General features: G+C 37.8%; 1 protein-coding gene across 1 annotated transcript in view; it reads left to right on the top strand.

Annotated features, from left to right (window-relative positions):
• CCDC192 (coiled-coil domain containing 192) overlaps positions 1-19,328 on the top strand; it is a 211,684-nt gene that overhangs the window by 67,797 nt on the left and 124,559 nt on the right. The window contains exons 4-5 of the mRNA XM_064366283.1: positions 4,699-4,830; positions 5,716-5,772. Of these exons, the coding sequence (XP_064222353.1) occupies positions 4,699-4,830; positions 5,716-5,772 (189 nt within the window). The remainder of the gene's footprint in view (positions 1-4,698; positions 4,831-5,715; positions 5,773-19,328) is intronic.

The following is a 19,328-nucleotide window of genomic DNA, read 5'->3' on the forward strand; positions in this document are numbered from 1 at the left end:
ATGGTTTTGTTTGCTTTGTCAAAGGTCAGTTGGCTGTAAGTGTTCGGGTTTATTTCTGGGTTCTCTATTCTGTTTTATCCGTCTATATACCTATTTTTATACCAGTACCACACTGTTTTGATGACTATGGTCTTATAGTTTAGATTGAAATCAGGTAATGTGATGCCTCCAAATTTGTTCTTTTTGTTTACTCTTGCTTTGGATATGCAGGCTCTTTTTTGGTTCTACATTAATTTTAGAATTTTTTTTCTAATTCTGTGAAGAATGATTGTGGTATTTTGATGGGAATTGTGTTGATTTTGTAGTTTGTTTTTGGCAGTATGGTCATTTTCACAATATTGATTCTACTCATCCATGAGCATGGGATGTGTTTCCATTTGTTTGTGTTCTCTATGATTCTTTCAGCAGTGGCTGTAGTTTTCCTCGTAGGGGTCTTTTACCTCCTTGGTTATATATATTCCTAAGTTATTTTGCAGCTATTGTAAAAGGGGTTAAGTTCTTGATTTGCAGCAAATCTGTACATATACTTCTGAATCTAACAACAAAAAAAGTTGAAATTATTTTAAAAATTCTGCCCAGCACTTTGGGAGGCCGAGGCAGGTGGATCACAAGGTGAAGAGATCGAGACCATCCTGGTCAACATGGTGAAACCCCGTCTCTACTAAAAATACAAAAAATTAGCTGGGCATGGTGGCGCGTGCCTGTAATCCCAGCTACTCAGGAGGCTGAGGCAGGAGAATTGCCTGAACCCAGGAGGCGGAGGTTGCGGTGAGCTGAGATAGTGCCATTGCACTCCAGCCTGGGTAACAAGAGCAAAAGTCCATCTCAAAAAATAAAAATAAAAATTCTGTTATGGGCACCAAGGTTATAGAGTCAGTGATCTGTGGAATTAAGACTAAAACATAGATATCCTGATTCTAAGTCAACATTTCTTAGTCTTAAGCTGAACCTGAGCTAAATAGATCTGAGTCAAAGAGATATTCAGTAAGAAACTTCTTTAAAAAGGAGAGAAAATATGGGGTTGGTGTCTATGTAAAAAGGAAGCAAGATGGTGGGTTAGAGAGAGTTCTCAGGTCTCAGAAAAAAAATTTCCATTAAGAATATAAGTTAACAACCTGAGAAAGATTGAAGTCCACATAATAAGGAAAAAAACATCACAGGCCTCATTGTGACAGGCAGCCTCAGAGTCAGGATTTGGATACAATATAAAATCCACGGATGGAAGCAGACAAATGAGGGCCCAACTCTAACCTCTTCTTATTAGCTGTAGAATTTTATGCAATTCACCACTAAAGCATTTAGTTTCTCAATCTTTACAATGACGACAACAAAAAATGTAAAGAAAATTGCTAGGGTTTTGAGCAATGGCATAAGGTAACATTTATATATGCAGCACCCAGCAGAATGCCTAGTATACTGTAGCTACCAAATATATGTTAGTTTCTTCTGTTTTTCATTAACTTTTCTCACTTGTGGTCAAGAGCATGGAATCTTGGAACCAAACAACATATCAGTAGAATACTTATGGCAACAAGTAATAGAAAACTCAACTCCTTAATAAGAGAACTTATGGCTCACTAAGTGCAAGTTGCAAGGTAGGGTATGCTTCAAGGTTAGTTAATAGAGCACTTTAACAACGTCAGCAAGAACTTAAGTTTTTTTCTGTTGTTTACTCTTCCTTTCTGAGTGCCTGGTTTCCTGATGGCTGTAGGATGGTTATAGTAGCATTCACGTCTGATTGGTGACAGAAGGTGCTTCTCCAAATCACTCTCCACTTCTCTGCAGTGTGGGTAACCCAAATTAGGTCACATCTCCTTATACAATAACTTTGCCACAGGAAAGTGAGGCTCTGATTAATTCATGCCTTGGTTCCTGAACCAATCAACAGCAAAGAGGATTAAATTGTCATGATGACCAGGGCCTACTTTGTAACTGGGGTCAAATTTGGGCATAGGAAGTCAAACCTGATGCCACTACTGAAAACTTGAATTCCAGAAGTTACTTGCTATATCCTTTGATAAGTTATATAATTCTGTTGAAACTCAATTTCCTTATCTGCAAAAAGGAAGCTATAATAGAATGAACCTTTAGGATGTTTTGAAGATAAATTGCAATACTAAAATAAATTTGAAAACAGACTGTCTGGCATGTAGTAAGTGCCCAATAAATGTTAAGTATTAATAATATTTTTATTCACCTATATAGTTTTGCATTATATAATAGCTATTTTTAAATGGTCTGACTTTCTGGCTAAAGTATGAGTTTTTTGAGGATGTGAACAATATTGTTTTCATTTTTTAATCTATATATTCTTATATAATAAATGTCCAACTTATTTCTTTAACAAATGATTGAATAAATGATGCCTGTTGAGTGAATGAAGAAAGGCTTTTAAACAAGAGAAGATAGATTTAAAAGAAAGACAATAAAATGGTAACAATGGATCACATAACAGACAGGATATGGGAACAAAATGGGCCCAACTAAGAGATAGAATATTTGAGAAAAAAATAATTCTGGACATAGAAAGGAGTTTTCCCTGAAGATTAGAGTTGTTACAGGAAATGAACAAATGAAATATAGTTTGAGTTCAGGGTATGCAGCTCATAAAGGTTATGACGTCTTCAGATATTTTGTTTTTTTTTTTTTTGCTTTACAATTTGATAAATAAGCCAGGCACAGTGGCTCACACCTGTAATCCCAGCACTTTGGGAGGCCAAGGTAGGCAGATCACTTGAGCTCAGGAGGTCAAGACCAGCCTGGGCAACATGGTGAAAACCCATCTCTATCAAAAATACAAATAATTAGCCAGGGATGATGGTGTGCACCTGTAGTCCCACCTACTTGGGAAGTTGAGGTGGGAGGATCACTTGAGCCCTAGAGGTGAACGTTGCAGAGCAGAGATTGCACCATTGCATTCTAACTTGGGTGACAAAGTGAGACCCTATCTCAGAAAAAAAAAACAAACCAATTTGATAAATATGTAGATAAAACCCAGAAGAACACCTACTGTGATCTAGAAGAGGTAGAAGAATCATTCTAAGAACTGCTAGATGCTTGATATCTTCCAGGCATAGTTCTAAGTGTTTCTGTTGTTTAAACTCATGTAATCCTCACAACCAAACCATGAGATAAGTAGTATTCTTTTCATTCCCATTGCTATTTACAGATTTGAAAACTCAAGCACAGGGAAGCTAAGTAACTTGCTGAGATCACACAGATAGTAAACAGCAAAACTGAGATCTTGGCTCACTGCAACCTCTGCCTCGCAGGTTTAAATGATTCTCCTGCCTCAGCCTCCCTCATAGCTGGGAATACAGGCACCTGCCACCATGCCTGGCTAATTTTTGTAAAAAAAATGAGATTTTTTTACCCAAAGGATAATGACATAAGAGTTTATGGCTTTAACCCTTACGCTATACTATGTTTCTAATAAAATAGAAAGGTAGGCAGTTTTAAAAGCCAGACTGCTATTCCAAACCACCATGCACTCAGGAGTTAAACATATTAGTGATCATGAGGAGCACCACAGGTCTTCAAGGCCACCAAGAGCCAAAAGGCATGGCCAACAGTTAGTAACATGTGTGTTCCCTCTAAACCTTATTTTTCACTTTCTTAATCTGCAGCACATAACACAACAGCTGTGGAGGGAGGCAACTGAACAAACATTTGCCCAGTGAACGAGTGTGTTGCTGGATGGTTCAGTGCCAGTATGTATGATATGCTCACAGTATATACGATATGCCAGTATATGATGGACCAGTAGAGATGATGTGCTTATTTCCTTGGCAGACTGACCTCTTCGTGCTTCCACATTTGGTAGCTTGTCTTTAAAAATTTAAGAACAATCAAGTTTTTTCAAGATGAGACAGTATGCCTTGCAATAACTTTCAGAGTAATGCAAAAGAGATGTAGAGATAATTCATGCTTTAGAGAAAACCCTAGAAGTTGCAGTGAATACAAAATCATGTGTTTTATTTCCAGGACAGTCTTTAAGGATTCCAGTGAATCTTTAAGGATTGTTGCTGAACTATAGAGAAAAAGCACAATAGCTGCCAGAATGAAAGGAGAAGCTAGTACAGGCCCTCTCCAGGGGAATTAGAGACTAAGGACTATCAAACTACCACTTTCCTCAAGAGGAATCTACAAGCAGTCAAACAAAGACAAAGTCATTGCTAGGAATTTTTTGGTTGTGGCTTAGTATAGATCTGCCTTTGATCAGACTTTAACTTGAAATTCCTGCATATCCCCTAGTTAAATGCACCCTGCTGCTTCTATGGTGAACATTCAAGGGAGTCAGAACTCCCACTCTTTCTAGAGAACTGTAACCCCCCCAAGAGTTACGTTTCAAAGACCATATGTAAACCACAATACTAGTTTCAGATTCAGCTGTACAAATAAAGTACAATAATGAAACGCAATGAAGATGAGTGTTGAGATTTTTAAGAAATTTATCTGCCCATTGTAACTATGAGGATTCATCTCCTGCTTAGAAAGATCTTAATTATAAAGAATAAATAAAATCAATTTTTTTCTTCTTTCTCTATGCTAATTTATTATCTATGAGAAATGTTCCAGAAGCTATTTTCATATTTAATAGATATTGGTGGAAGATAAATTATTTATAAGTTGAATTTTTAAAAGGAGCTTTTAAAATATTACTGTACTTACACGCCCATATAAAGAAAATAACTTCAGCTTTCAGTCTCTGAAGGAACAAAATCAAAACTGCTTGAACAAGTATCCCGGCTGGAGGAAAAACTAGAGGCTGTGAACCACAAGGAAGCCAGTGAGGAAACATATAAAAAAATGGTTCTTGTAAAAGACCAGGTATGTTGTAGAACAAAGTCATCTTTACTTTAAAAGATACCTAATTTAAATGAACTGACAATTCTGCAAAGCCATTTCAGTCTGGATTAAAAGTTCATATTTTCAAGTTCACAATGGCAAATAACAATATTTGTATTTGCTAAAAGTAATTTTATTCCCTGGTGAATATTGACATAAAATTTATTTGGCTAGTAGTAGTTTTAAAGTTTGATATGCATCTTTTTGAATAATATTAGATAAATATTCTATTTATTTTATAAATGATATTGACTGTACAAATGTTTCTAAGTTGTCAAGGTTAAACAAGGAGTAGTTTCTTTCTGTGCAGTAAAACGAGGATTCTAACATTCGGCATGTGTTTTTTAATCAATTACTTTATAAGAAATGATTGATCTCTGAATATCTGAGCATTTATATATATCATTATATAAATTTACATCTTGTTCAATCTAAAGGGTTTGTATCTGTTTTTGGAATATATGAATATGTTTTCATGTGGAGGTATATAGATATAGATATATAGATATTATATATAGAGTGTGTGTGTGTGTGTATATATATATATATATATATATATATATATATATATATATATGATATAGGGGTGTTTGCATTAACCACAGCACATCAAGCTAATATTACCTTATTCAGACATATCATAGTTCTTAATATATTTGTGTGTTTTTCCTTTGGGCTCTTCCATAGAATGGAAGAGAAATAGGAAAAGGGGGATGATTTCTCCAATAATGATTTTCAAAAAATGTAGTTGAAATAATGCTACCATTCACAAGATTTGGAAACTGATAACACAGATATGTCTGCAATACTTCGAGCATGTAAAAGACAGAGGTACATACTTGGTTTCTAAATTTTTCTCCTTTTCAGTGCATCGAGAAATTGCAAGCTGAAGTAAAAGCTTCCCAGGAGCAACTTATAGCTCATGTAAGTGTTTTCCTCCTTTTTCCATTCCTTTATTTATATCATTATTAACTTGGAAATGAGTAGAACTTGGAAAAAAGTTATAAATGAGTTTTGTCTGCTGCAAACCAAATCACAAAGCTAAAAATTAGTATTTTTACTGCCTCTGCACAGTTTCTCGATTTTTGTGGGTGATAGAAATTCCAAACTGAGCTCTTATATGTAATCAGATGGTCTAGTCAGGTGCTATCAGAGAAAGAGAACCGGAAACTCAGGGCAGAAAGATGAAGAAGCCAGCCTAGTTTGGGAAGTAGGTTGAAGTGGAGAGATGTGTCCAATTATTGACCCATCAGATAAAGGTCTAGAGCAGTGCTTCTTAAACTTTACTGTATGTAAGAATGACCTGAAAGCTTCTTAAAACAAATTACTCAGAGATTCGGCTTCCTCCATGCCTAGGAGGAATTTGCACTTTTGGGTAATTCTAGATTCAGGCAATGCTGACGCTGCCAGTCTTTGGGACACATTAAGTAACATTGGTTTTTATACATACGTATATAATATATATATTGTAAGATATTTTATATATATATTCACTGGGACAGATTGAATATATATATATATATATATATATATATATATATATATATATATATTCGCTCTGCCCCAGTCTTGTGATTTTAGGCAAGTGACCATGTAAACCAATCAGAGTACATAGTTGTCCATTTTCTCCTGCAAGTACTCACCTGAGAGAAACCCCATGAATTTCTATGGCAAATTTCATTTACACACTAGCCTATGTTTGCTCAGAGAATAACATGTGAGCATCTCCTGCCACAATGCCCTGTGTGTCTGTGACCATAAATCTGTCACCCTGCCACTGTTCCTTCCCAAGGATCCGAATAACCCGAATGCCTCAGACACCTCTGCAATGACTTGATTGCCATCCTTTTGGTTACGTTTTTCACCCACATCTTGGCTGCTATGGAATGTCTTCTTTATTAAGAACACTGACCAGTCATGTTAATGCCCAGTCTTAACTACCCCAGGCTCCTCAGACAGACCTGAGACCTATGAGGTCGCCCTCCAAAAGACTGCAAGATAATAAATTCTGGTGACCATTCCTTTGGGGTTTGGAATGAATTGACTCGGGTAAAATCTTGGTAATTGCCCCCATTTTTTGCTGGAGAACAGAAAATCTAATCTGCTGTGGCAGTTAACAGAACTTTTAACTCTAAATTCAGAATCTTTTTTGGGCTTGTATGCTCAATCGTCCGATATTGAAAATGACTAAGGCTTGCATTTGTATCACGGTGATATATTAGACAGAAATATATCTCATTAGCCAGTATTTTGTTGTGGATGCCTTTCCCCTGGTCTCACCCTGAGGGTGCCAGATAATGAGTATTGTCAGAGGATGTTCCGTCATGACAATTTGATACCCACAGTCATTCACATGGAAGGGGTTTTTAGCTTAGGATTTTATATGGAGAGCAAATGTATTCACTGAGGCGCAGATATTAGCTTCCAGCATCTCTTCATGAAAAATAGATGAAAAAAACGTAGTTCCTGGTACCATAGGGAAATTCCTATGGTGTCTTCTTTCATTGCCTAGTTACTATGGATGCTATTCCTGTACCATGCTATTACTGCTTGAGGCTTGTCTGAACTAGGATTGCTTCCCTGTATTAGGGTTTTGATACAAATGACTGAGATTTCTAGTATGTAATTGTCCAACATTCAAGTTTTAATGCCACAGTGTACTCAACAAGGTTTTGCTTCAGTTTATCAAGAAAAACTTAAATGAAAACAGTATTAACAATAGTATTTATTGAGAGTGGATTATGTGTTTTCTATGTGGAAGATGTTTCACATATCTATTTTAAATCTCAGTACCACCCAACAAGGTAGACATCAATTTTCAGAAAGAAAATGGAATCTTAAAAAGATTAGATCACTCTGAAACACATGATTTTGCTATTACAACTTGCTGTCCTTCCAAATATATTCTCCATGTGTCATTTGAGATATCAAATGGTGTTTATAAATGTTCTGTCTCCAACCCCCTTTTCTCTTTCTGTTCACTCTTGGTGATTCAGCAGTTCATAATGCTTCAACTCTCACTCCCATGCAAACAAACTGCCTTCTCCCACACCATGTTCCTTCTGTCTTAAACTTCCCCTGATTAGAGACCCGCAGTGTTTTAATGAGCATTTCTTAGAGCATTGTCCCCGAAAAAACATTCCCTAGGATGCTGAGGTATTCTGAGAAAAAAAGAAGGGAGGGGGTGGGTAGGAAGAATGTTGGAAACAAAGTTAAATGGGTTTATTTCCTGCAAGCATTATCCATGTACAAACAATTTCCAAGAACAGGCTATTGTAGGTCATTTTCCAAAAGAGTTTGATTTTGATTATGAATGGCGATTTGTAACACACAGGTTTAGAGATAGCTGGTATATGGCATCAAATTGAAGTACTCTGGTTCTTAAATATGACCCGAATATCTTGTTGACACCTCAGGCTAAGCATATACAAAACCAAGTTTATCATCTTCTGTTATTATCTCTTATGTTTCTCTGTTTGCATCCCCCAGACATGGTGAATAATATCACACTACTGTTATTTATTCTAGATTCAAACTACAAAGCAGTTTTAAAGTCCTACCTCTCTCTGCCTCTGTCCTACTTTGGTTACTTGTTTGGCCCTGACTATGTTTCTACAAGTTATCTCACTTCCATGTCTTCTATTCCATTATACTGCCACTTCTCTAGCTCTTTCTGATTGTCTTACATTTTAATTATTATAACTGGCCCCAAATTGTTAACATATGTGAATTCAGAGCCTCCCACAACCCCCATCCTTATTACAAAGTAGCCCACTTTCTCTGACACCATCAAGCCCTATTGGCAGAGAAGAGAGGATAAAAATCTGTGTGTAAAGATTTGGAGTAGGTGCAGAAAACCAAACAGAGAGCAAAAGTATAACACTCACAGGGCAAGTGTGCTCTGCTGGAATGGCAGAGAAGAGAAAGGGGATTAAAAAACCAGGTGGTGGGAATGAAACACTGAAGATGCGGTGAGGGTTCCTCTGGAATAGGAATGGGAGTTCTGAGGATGCTGAAGATTAGGAAATAACTTGAAGTATTAAGAACGGTTGCCTGGCAAAATATATACTTGAACCCCTTTAAGTGAGACTCCCATGGAAAGTTTGGAATTTCTGTTTGGGGTGTGTCTCCTTAATGTAACACCTGTGGGACTTCACTTCTGTAATAGTCTCCTGGTTTCCCTGCCTCCATCCAGAGTGAAGTTTCCAAAGCACAGTCCCTGCCCCTTATCTCTTCTCCCTCACTCCCCTCTCTCTGCCTCACTCTGAGCCACTAGTAAAATGGAGCTGCTGTCTTTTTTATACATCCTGTATTATTTGATATTCTGTGATTTTGATCACAGTATTCTCTTAAACTGGAATATCCTTCTTTCTTCTCTTCATTCGAATAACTCTTTAAGTCCTTGTAAGACTCATGTTAGGTACCAACTTCTCCCTTAGCCCCCATATTACTTTCTGTGGGTTCCCATAGCCTCCTTTAGATATATCTATATGAACTGTTAAAATAAACATTTTAGACAAACTAAATTTAACAGAGTTCATTTGAGCAAAGAATGATTCCTGAACTGGGTAGAAATCAGAACCAGAAGAGGTGAGAGGGCTCCATCCCGCAGCATGAGTAGCAAGTTTTACAGGCCAAACACAGAAGCAAAGTAAAGATACTATCTGTTGGCTACTGTTAGGTGTTTGCCTTATTTGGGTGTAGCTGTATCAGTTGGGTGCCTGGGATTGGCTAAAGCGCAATTGTTTATGATTGACTGAAACCCAACTATTTGTTATAAAAAATATACTCCTAAGTTAGGTTTCAGTTTGTTAAGTAGGAACTGAAAACAGGGAGAGAATCTCAGGCCAATGGCCTCCTGCTTATTTAACAGAACTCAATATACTATTTCTGTTGACATTATCTGTTCATATATCCGTCCCACTAGACTCTAGGGACATTGAAGGCAGCACTAAGATGGTTTCTGAATGCACTACATCAAGTACAGGGCTGGGTGCATTGTTGCTACTCAATACATTTTGCTGAATTGAATTAAATTTTACTCTGATCATGTCATTTACTTAGTTCCAAAGCCTAGAGTGAGACAATGCTTGTCCATGATCCCAGAATAAAGTCTAACCTCCTGACCACAGCATTTATCATGCTGACAATGGGGACCTGACCCCCTTTCCTGCCTCATCTGCATCTCCATCTGTGACCCCGCACTGTGCCCTGCATCCCTGCCGTAGTGACTGTGCTTTTAGTTCCTTGCTACCCTGAATACCTGTCCCTGCCATTGAGTTTGACAGACCTTCCCCATTCTTTATCAAGACTGTTTCTTCCAGGAAGTTTTCCCTATTCAACCCAGAGGTAATCTCTCCTGCCTTGGTGCATTCACAGCACTTCTCTGCACCTCTTTTCAGTCGTTTGTCACGCTATGCCCCACAAGAGAATCATCTGAAGCGGCCTATCTCTTTTTCAAGACTGCGAGTTTCTGGAGGAAGTATGTCTGTTTATCTGTACGGCTCCCACAGTGTCTGGCTCAATGCCTTGTACAGATTTTATTGAAAAGAATCGCTAAAATGGCTAAATTAAAAATAAAATTATTTTGGCATTTATAAGAGCATCCTTTATATATCAGGGAAAATTATTTTATGAAAAAGGATTGTATTCCTTGAAGATGTCAGTATTACATCTGGCATTAATTTAATGAGGCTGACACTTTCAAGGTATATTATGCAAGTGACAAAAGGTAAGGATCTCTTAGAGGGGAAACAGAAGGAAAAAATAGCAGAGAAAAAAACATAGTTGCTGGAAATTCCCATTTCACATGAAACAAAAAAGAGTTTCTAACGAAAACAGTGTCTTAACATGAAAATTAACAACCTAGTGTCTTTGCTTGCTTTTATTCAGAGTTCACTCCTCTAGAACTCAATAGTTGAATAATATTATTGTATAATTAAATTGATAGCTATGAAATAGAGAGGAGATACAAGCCTTAACATTTCAGAGTTATCATTTGCTAATACTTTGAAGATTGAAATCTCATCCCATTTAATTTACTGTGCCTAGTCACAACTTATACTTCTAAAGAAATTACTAAGTGTTACCCCTCCCAGTGCACACGTGGGCACCCGGCCTGAGCCACCACCGAGCTAAGCTGCCCTGGGCATTATCACTCCCTTCCACGATTACTTATCCGCTTAAAGACCTACATGGGATAAAACAAATATTTGAAGTGAATGTTTATAATTACTTAAAGATATTTGTTCATGTTAGGGCAATTTGAGTTAGGACTAGGTATCTTAAGAAAAAAATTCCTTTTAAAATGAATGCCTTCCAAATTATAGAATCTTTATATTGCCTATGTTTAGTATTTGGCAGGTATAAGTGCTCAACCCCATCTGTTCACTCCATCATTGATGATCTGAATATCTGCAGTACTCCAGATGTCTGCCTCCACTCTTTACCACCATCCCAATGGCCATCCCATCTCTCAGTGTACAGCTACCCACAAGACCTGACCAGGGCCAAAAGCTCTATAATATTCAATGGGTTTATTTCAAAATGGAAATGTGAGTAATTGGGTGGTAGGCACTCAAGTGTGATGTTATTCCCTGTAATGCCCTGTATGTTTGATGTATTTCGCAAAAAAACAAAAGAGTTTAAAACATCCAGATGTAAAGTCCTAGAATGAAGGTAAAAGAAGAAAAATTAAAAAGAAGCGAAAAATTAAAAAAAAAAAATCCAGATGAAGGAATCCTTCAAATGAATCATACATCATGCTTAAAGGTGTTGGACAGTTGAGTGAATTTTGGAAACCAGAAGATCCTGAACCACAGCCCCAAGGATCTACTGACGCCTGGAACCGCAGGGTGAGGAACTCAGGGCATAGGAGGCCCCCAGGACAGGGGCCTCCAAAATGCTGGTTTAACTTCCTTTTCTCCTCTAAGGAAGCTATAAACTGCCATTTCACTTTCTAAATTAAGAATCTGCAAGAGCAGACTGCTCCTCCTAGAATTCCAGGCCCTCTGCAAATTGACCTGTTCCTACCATGAAAAAGGATGTGGCCTGTTTTCTTGGGTTTGGTTCCGTTTTGTTTTGCTGCCTAAGCATCCACTGACACACCTTTGGCAGTAATACCCAGATATTCTTTACAATTGCATCTCTCCCATTATATGCAGTCTTCCAGGGCCTGTCATTCAAAGAACACTGTCAGCTATAGGTGAGGAGTGGACATGTGCCAACTGGACTCTTTCTCCAGGGACTCAGCACATTAAATTCAGGTGAAGGAAGAGAGGAAAAAGAGTTGGAGCTGGTACATTCTACCAGGGATGCCCAGGCATCATGGCAAAGTAGCTTATGCTGCTTGAACCGGAACTGTCCTAGATTCTCTCCATTTCTGAGCCTGTTTCCTACTGATTTTAGGAGCTACCCCAAAACCTTCCAATAAATTCTCTTTTTCTTTACGCTAGCGAGAATCCGTCAGCTGTTTACAACTGAGAACCCATCATTCTTCTTTTATCCCAGTGGTTCTGAAAGTGGGGCCCCTTACATCACCTGGGGCTTTGAAATGCAGATTTTGAGGACTCATCCCATTCTCCTAAAATCAGAAACTCTGGGAGAAGGATGCAGAGTTTTTAAAGTCCTGTAGGTGATTGTGATGGTGGTAACATCTGAGATGCACTGCGCTGTCCAGTGATGCCCCTAGTTCTTCCAGCATAGACCCTTACCTTCTGACCAGGACATTGTCCCCGACCAGCATCTCATGGATGAGGCTGGCCTCACAGACCTCATGCTCCTGGTGCTGGGATACCTCTGCAGCTTGATTCCTAGCACAGTGCTGGGGATCGAGACATGGAAACACGCTGCAACACACCATACGTGTCTGTTCAACTGATGAGTCAAATGAGAATGATCTTCCTGCCCTCCCTCTTCCAAACCCCACACTTCTATGTGCTCTAGAAGCATCACTTCATTCCTGAGGCTTGTCATGACAATTCTACTGTAAAGTGACAGCAATTAATCACATCTTAGAGTCACATAACAATGTACAGCTTCCTAAATGCTCCCACCCACATCATGTCATTTCTATTTCACAATAATTCTATGAAGTAGGTATCACTTCCCGTCCTTGTTCAGAAGAAGAAAGTGAGAGTCAAAGACACAAAGAGCCACGCTCACAGCCAATAGCTGGTATGTAACACACCAGAGACTTGCGTGTAGATGTTTTGACTCTAAAGCGCCTGTTTTTAAAGCTGAATTTCACTTCTAAGTCAGGATTTTTTGCTGCATATATATGCCAAGGCACAGATGCCAGCTGTGGCAATCAATTAATTTTAATTATCTTTTAACTTTATTGTATTCCTCAGCCCGCACGGCAGAGTTAATCAGCCTGACAGACTGTAGCCGTAGGGTATATTAGAGTTCTATCTGGAGCCAATGAGGAATGGGGAAGTTCTTTTCCTCTGGGCCATTCTCTTAATGCCACATATATATTAACATAAATGGAAAACCCCTCAGTGATTATTTATGAACAGAGCCAGGTGGTACTGAATGATTGCATGTGATATAAATCTAGGAAATATTTTTGTTGTATGTGTTTGTTACATTAAAATGAGCCCTTCTCTGTATACCACCATCTTTAGTTAGATTGCCTGGACTGGAAGATAAGCCCCTCATTTTAATTCTTTGTGTGGTTATTCCATGGCTCTTCCTCCCGTGCTTGATCTGGAAAGGTCGAATATCATAAAAAACTAGCAGAAGCTTTCAAATTCTATTGGTAGGTGTTGCCGCCAAGCTTCTCTGTGAGCTCAGAAGAGGAGGGCATCTGAGCTCTCATCACATCAGCAGGTTGCTCCTAACCTAGATAGAGTCAGCACTCTCTGGACTATGATCCATTATCAGATCCTGCCCACTTAGGTGTGGTTAAGAAGCTAATCTCTAACACATTGAGGCAATATTCAAAGTGAAACTTTGGAGCCCCACCAGGCATATTATTTTTTCTTTGCCCCATCAAAGCCAACACACAACGAATTGCTCGAGGAGCCACTAATTAGTGGTTGGATTTACTAGTGAGGACACACTCAGGAGCGGGGACCCAAAGTTTGAGTTGGGTTCGTTACATCACACAAGCCTGGATTCTAGCTGGCACCCAGGAGGCTTATTTTCCCCTTTCTGAGCAAATCTAAGTCCTATTTCCTCATTTTCTATAGACGACAAATAAGTTTAAGCTGAACAACTACTTATACCAATTCCTGCCACCCGAGCTACCCTTGCATGTATCTGGTCTTTGTTTGGCTATTTGGTTGGACATGGGGGACAGACTTTTCTTTAAATAAATACCTATTACCATGCATTTTTTCAAACATGTATTTCAGTTTCTTACTTAATAAGCTTAGACTTCTCACAACAACATTCTATCAAAGAAATATACAGATTTTAGAGGTTCTCATATTAAAATACAGATCATCGTTACAGTCCCTATTACTTGTTGTAAAATTGGTTGGGAACAATGTAAGACAGTCTCAGCTTTTCCCCACTCTGATCCTGGGCCCCATCCATCTACTATATAAACCTCCAGCCATTGAGGTTCACCCAGAACTCACCCTTTACTGTTACCACAAGAATCTAATAGAAATCACATTTTTATTGTTCTTAAACATTTAAATTACTTTAAGAAGACTGAGAGGCATACCTCTCCATTACAGGGGGCAGAAAGATGACATATTAATGCCAATCATGAGGGGTTTTAAAAGGCCCCTGGTCCTGCTGCCTAATCCTTGCCAGAATGTAAGACAGCCCTGGAGAGTGAGGCGCTGGGCTAGACCTCAGCTCTGCTGCCAGCTGTGTGACCTGGGAAAAGTTACTCTACTTCTGTTCCTCCCGTCAATAGAAAGAAGCTGATATTACTAAGACCTCTAGGGTTTTTTAGAGGTTATGTAAAGTTGTGAAGTGAGATAATTCTCATGAAGTGGTAGCAGAGTGCCCAGCACATATTAAGTGTTCAAAAAATCTATTAACAGGTTATTCTAAAATTGAGTTATTCCTTACAGTAACTGTTCCCCAGTTTATGAGATTATAGTTAATCATTTTATAGAACAAGGCACCTCATGTTAGCTGCCTATTTATTTTATAGGCAATAGTAGGAAGTTAATTAATCAAACACAAAATTGCTTTCGGAAGAGAATCTTGTCATGTTCCCGTCAGGTCAGTACTTTCTCAGCACATTTCTTTCTGTGGTAAACATCTTCTTAAGCCTTTCACAGAGCTATCTGCTTGCCATTTAATTGTCTGTTTTTTTCTTTATCCTCCATTAGATTATAAGCTTCTTGAGGGTAGAGCCTTGGTCTAGTCCACTGTGCCTTCTGAGTAGTAGATTGTCAATAAGTATTTGTTCAATTAATCAGTTGTTCAATCAGTCCTTCAATTCAAAAAATATCATTTCAGGTCTCACATTTCCAAAAGATTTCTGTTCTACCTCTAACCCAGCTGGCCATTTCTACCAGAGAGCTCTGTACTTCTCTCCATTCCTGGGCTGATCACGTGTCAGTATTTGAGCTCAATGCTTAGCTTTAAAAAGCTTAGGTGAAGAGAAGCATATCACAGAAGACTATCTAATATATAGTCCCTTTTTTCAGATACATAAGTTAAAATCCTTTCTGAATTAAGTGAAATCAGCAGAGAACCACATTCCCAGACCTCACCAAGGTGCCCTAAAGCTGCTTTGATTGAATGGCAGGCAGGAGGGGTAGTCTGATGTTCATGACTTAGTGTGGGAGGATTTTATAAGAAACTGCCCTGTGAAGCTTATTACTGTGTTAACTGTCAGGTTATTATTGAGGATATTTATCATTCTTTCAGGTAGTATGCCTTTCTGCACCAGTTATGTTGCTGCTTCCACTGAGCACTGGGATTGATTTTATTCCGTAGATGCATTTTTGTTTTTATAAATGGTTATTTTGACTATCAGAAAGACTACAGCCAACTTTGTGCCTTACCTCTAACAAGTGAGTATGTTATGTTAGGGCATGAATTGTGTGAACCTTCCCTCTTGCCCCATTTTATTTCTCTGCTCTTAAATTTTCTTTATCACATCTTTGGAGTTCTTATTTTAGCAGCTTCTCCCTTATTATAGCTATCTTTTTTTTTCAAGCTACACTAAATCATTTCTGAAGTGTGCAGTCTCAAACTAAATCAATGAATCATAAGGGAAGTCATCAGATTCATATACGGCCCTGAGTGGTTTTTCCAGATTCAGTTCCATGAACTGTAGATTCATTTACATAAGTCTTGCCTAAAACCCTCAGTGGCTGCCCATAGGTCTCCTGACACTCTGCCCCTACCCTCTACTGCCAGTTAACACCCAATGATGGTGCTCATTTGAGGACTTGAAATTCACTAAGAATTTCTCTAGCTTCAGTCCTCCATCCCTCTGCAAAGTGAGTCTTTCCCTCTGCTTCATCCACTGCTTACTTTCAACACCTGGCACTCATCTCCCCTAAAGGACAAACTTTTCTTGACTCCTCAGGCAGAAGCCAACCTCTCCTTGAACATATTCCATGGATCTCTTTTTTAATCTTTATTCTACTCCATTAGTTGAGTTTGCCAGGCTCTGGGGCTTGGCTAGGAGGTACTCAGTAAATGCCTTGCTCAATGAATGAGAATGGAGTAAATGAAAGAATGTTTAAATGCCATACACATGGATTTATAAATTTTATAAATTTGATTTTTAAAAATGAGCAAAGCAGCAACAGTTAAATGTGTCTTTCTATAGCAAAGCATCCAAAAAAGATACTAAGAGATTTATTTATAATTTTACCTTATTTTCAAAAGGGAAGAAACAAAATCAAATAAAAATTTGCATCTCAGTTGGATATAGCCTGGTACTTTATGAATATTAAACTTTTACTGTTCTCTTGATACAATTTTATAGTCATTAAATATTAACTAATTTTAATTTAACCATATTTATTTATTTATACTCTACTTAATTTCACAAAGGATTTGAGATTATTTATAAGAAATGAATGTATGAAATAGTTGAATTTTTAAAAAGCACTTAAAGAGCCATAATTGAAAATATATATTTAAATAAAATAGAAATATCAGGAAAAAAACAGAATAGGCAAGTGTGAGTTCTAACTTCCCATGCGATATAGTTGAAACATAAATATGGATTTTATTTTTAACAGCCAAAGACAGAGCAAGGAAAATGATCAAATAAATAATTATTGTATTGGGGGTATTCTATGGGATGCTACCATTTATTTCTACTGAGTTAACTCCAAAATGAGATTCTATGGTGAATATCGTATTGGCAATATTGAAGGACACAGTAGGGGGAAAACTCATCAACAATATCAGACCAGTAAATCTAATAATTGGTTTTATTTTGCTATTTCTGTAATTTCCATCAAAAGAAGCAAGCCAAGGATGTAACACGTAAATAGAAATCTACATGTTAAAGTAATCTTTCCTTATTATAATTTTAGGCTAGCTAGTATTGCATATAGTTTTAATCCCCAGCTATTTATGATAATCCAGCTGGCAAAGTCAATGGTAGTCGAAGACCAAGTAAGTAATGTGGAAGAGGGAAGACGGCCAGAACCAGTCATGTGGGTCCGGAGGGTGCCTGACTCACATAAAAAGGAGAATAAAACCCAAGATCACTGGTTTTTCAGCCAATGAAAATTCCAGATTTTTGGTGTGCAATCATCTCATTTGTAAATGTTGTCAACTGATTTGAATAAAATAGATTGCTGTGTGTGGAAAATAAAATATATTTATGTGTAGCCTAAATATGAGCCTTTCACTGGATTTTATATTCAGGCTGCTATTTTCTTACATCTATTGGAAAGATGTTCTTCCACAAAGGACAGGAATAAGTGGTGATTGATTGTAAGTGAGGGAGAACTAGGTTTTGTGGTGGTTGTTTCAGCCACTTTAAGTTTGCTAGTTAGATAATGCTAGCTTTTGTAACAAATAGATCCCAGAATTTCAGGGCTTACCACAATAGAAGTTTATTTCTTTCTCATTCAAATAACAGTCCATTGTAGGACTTGCTGGTGGGCAGACTCTGCCCATTCATTGTTATTTAGTGTTATTCTGTGGTAAAAACTGTTGGAGCCCTCTGCTGTGCTCAACATGTAAGATCTAAGGACATTTTGGAGTCATCTCTATCCCAGTTGGCCAAAAGAGAAGATATCGTTGAGGTATGGGCTTGAAAAATTTTTAATTGGTCATAGCTGGAGGTGGTGCATTGGTTAGAACTCAGTCATGAGACCACATTAATTACAAGGAATGCTGAAAAGCGTAGTCTAGCTGTACACCTAGGAAGGAGAGGAGAACATGGATTTTGATGAGCAGCCATCAGATTCTGCCACGTTAGTCTTTTAAGTGATTTATTTTAACTTGGATCTCTCTTCACCATTTGATTCCAGGGTGAAGAACATTAGAAATTGGTTTATTATTACTACTATTATTTTTATTCCTAAGTCAAGTGAAACTGGAGATAAAAATGTATGCAATAAATACGAGACAATACAAAGAAATGAAAGAGAATGTACAGTATAACTCCATGTCTTGCTCTATGATATTCAAGGGAAAAAAGTCACTTTTTTATTGTTGTTTAATAAAATCAAATCTGACTTAGGCTCCATGTGTTACTGTTAGCAGAAAGTTCAGTTTCAGTCATTTGGGAGGAAGGGTGATCCTCTCTCCTTCCTGTGATTTGCAGAAGTACCCCAGGAATTTTACTCGCCAAAAGTTGGGGCCACTAGCTTCTAGTTGGCTGTGACTTTCCTTCCCTTTGGTCCATGGCCATGTCTACAGGCCCATTCAAAGACTTACAGCTCTTTTTGTTCAGTGCTAAGCTTTAACAGAGGGTTTATGGAGCTCCTGGTCTATATACAACACTCAACATCAGGTCTCTCTACATATAACTGCCTATTTCAGGTCTTATTACCCAAAAGAGCTGTGTACAAGTGGAGTACACTCTCTGTTGTCTTAGGAATTCCCAATACTTAATCTGTTTCAAATCTGAAGCAACTTCTTCCCCTTAGGTTTTTCTATCTTCTTTTCCTTTTCAAAGCACCAATCTCCATTTCCTCCCTAGTTGGGACATTTTCAGGTTGTTTTATTAATGAGACCAGGTTTCCCAACCAAAGGCTTTCCAGATGCTCAAACTCTGTCACTAAAGTTAATTTCCTCTTCTTGCATGGGAGTTGGGGGTAGTGTCAGTGATATAGTAGCATCAGTTCCTCTTTATGAAGAAGTCGATGTTTTTAGTCTAAACTTATTTGAAACTTAAGGGATTTTTTTTTAGAGAGTTGTGTACTTAATGCTCAGATAGAAAGGCTTAAACAGAAATGCTTAGACCAAAATATGTGCTTAGATGGTTGAGTTGAAACGTGATGTATTTTAATTTATTTTGTTGGAAAATACGAAGAAATATTGAAATTATTAGGTAAAATAAAATCAGAGCCGTAAGCGTTAGTTAT

Source organism: Aotus nancymaae, unplaced genomic scaffold (assembly GCF_030222135.1).
Source record: "Aotus nancymaae isolate 86718 unplaced genomic scaffold, 86718_ANA_hifiasm-v0.15.2.pri h1tg000064l_1, whole genome shotgun sequence".
NCBI classification, from domain to species: Eukaryota; Metazoa; Chordata; class Mammalia; order Primates; family Aotidae; genus Aotus; species Aotus nancymaae.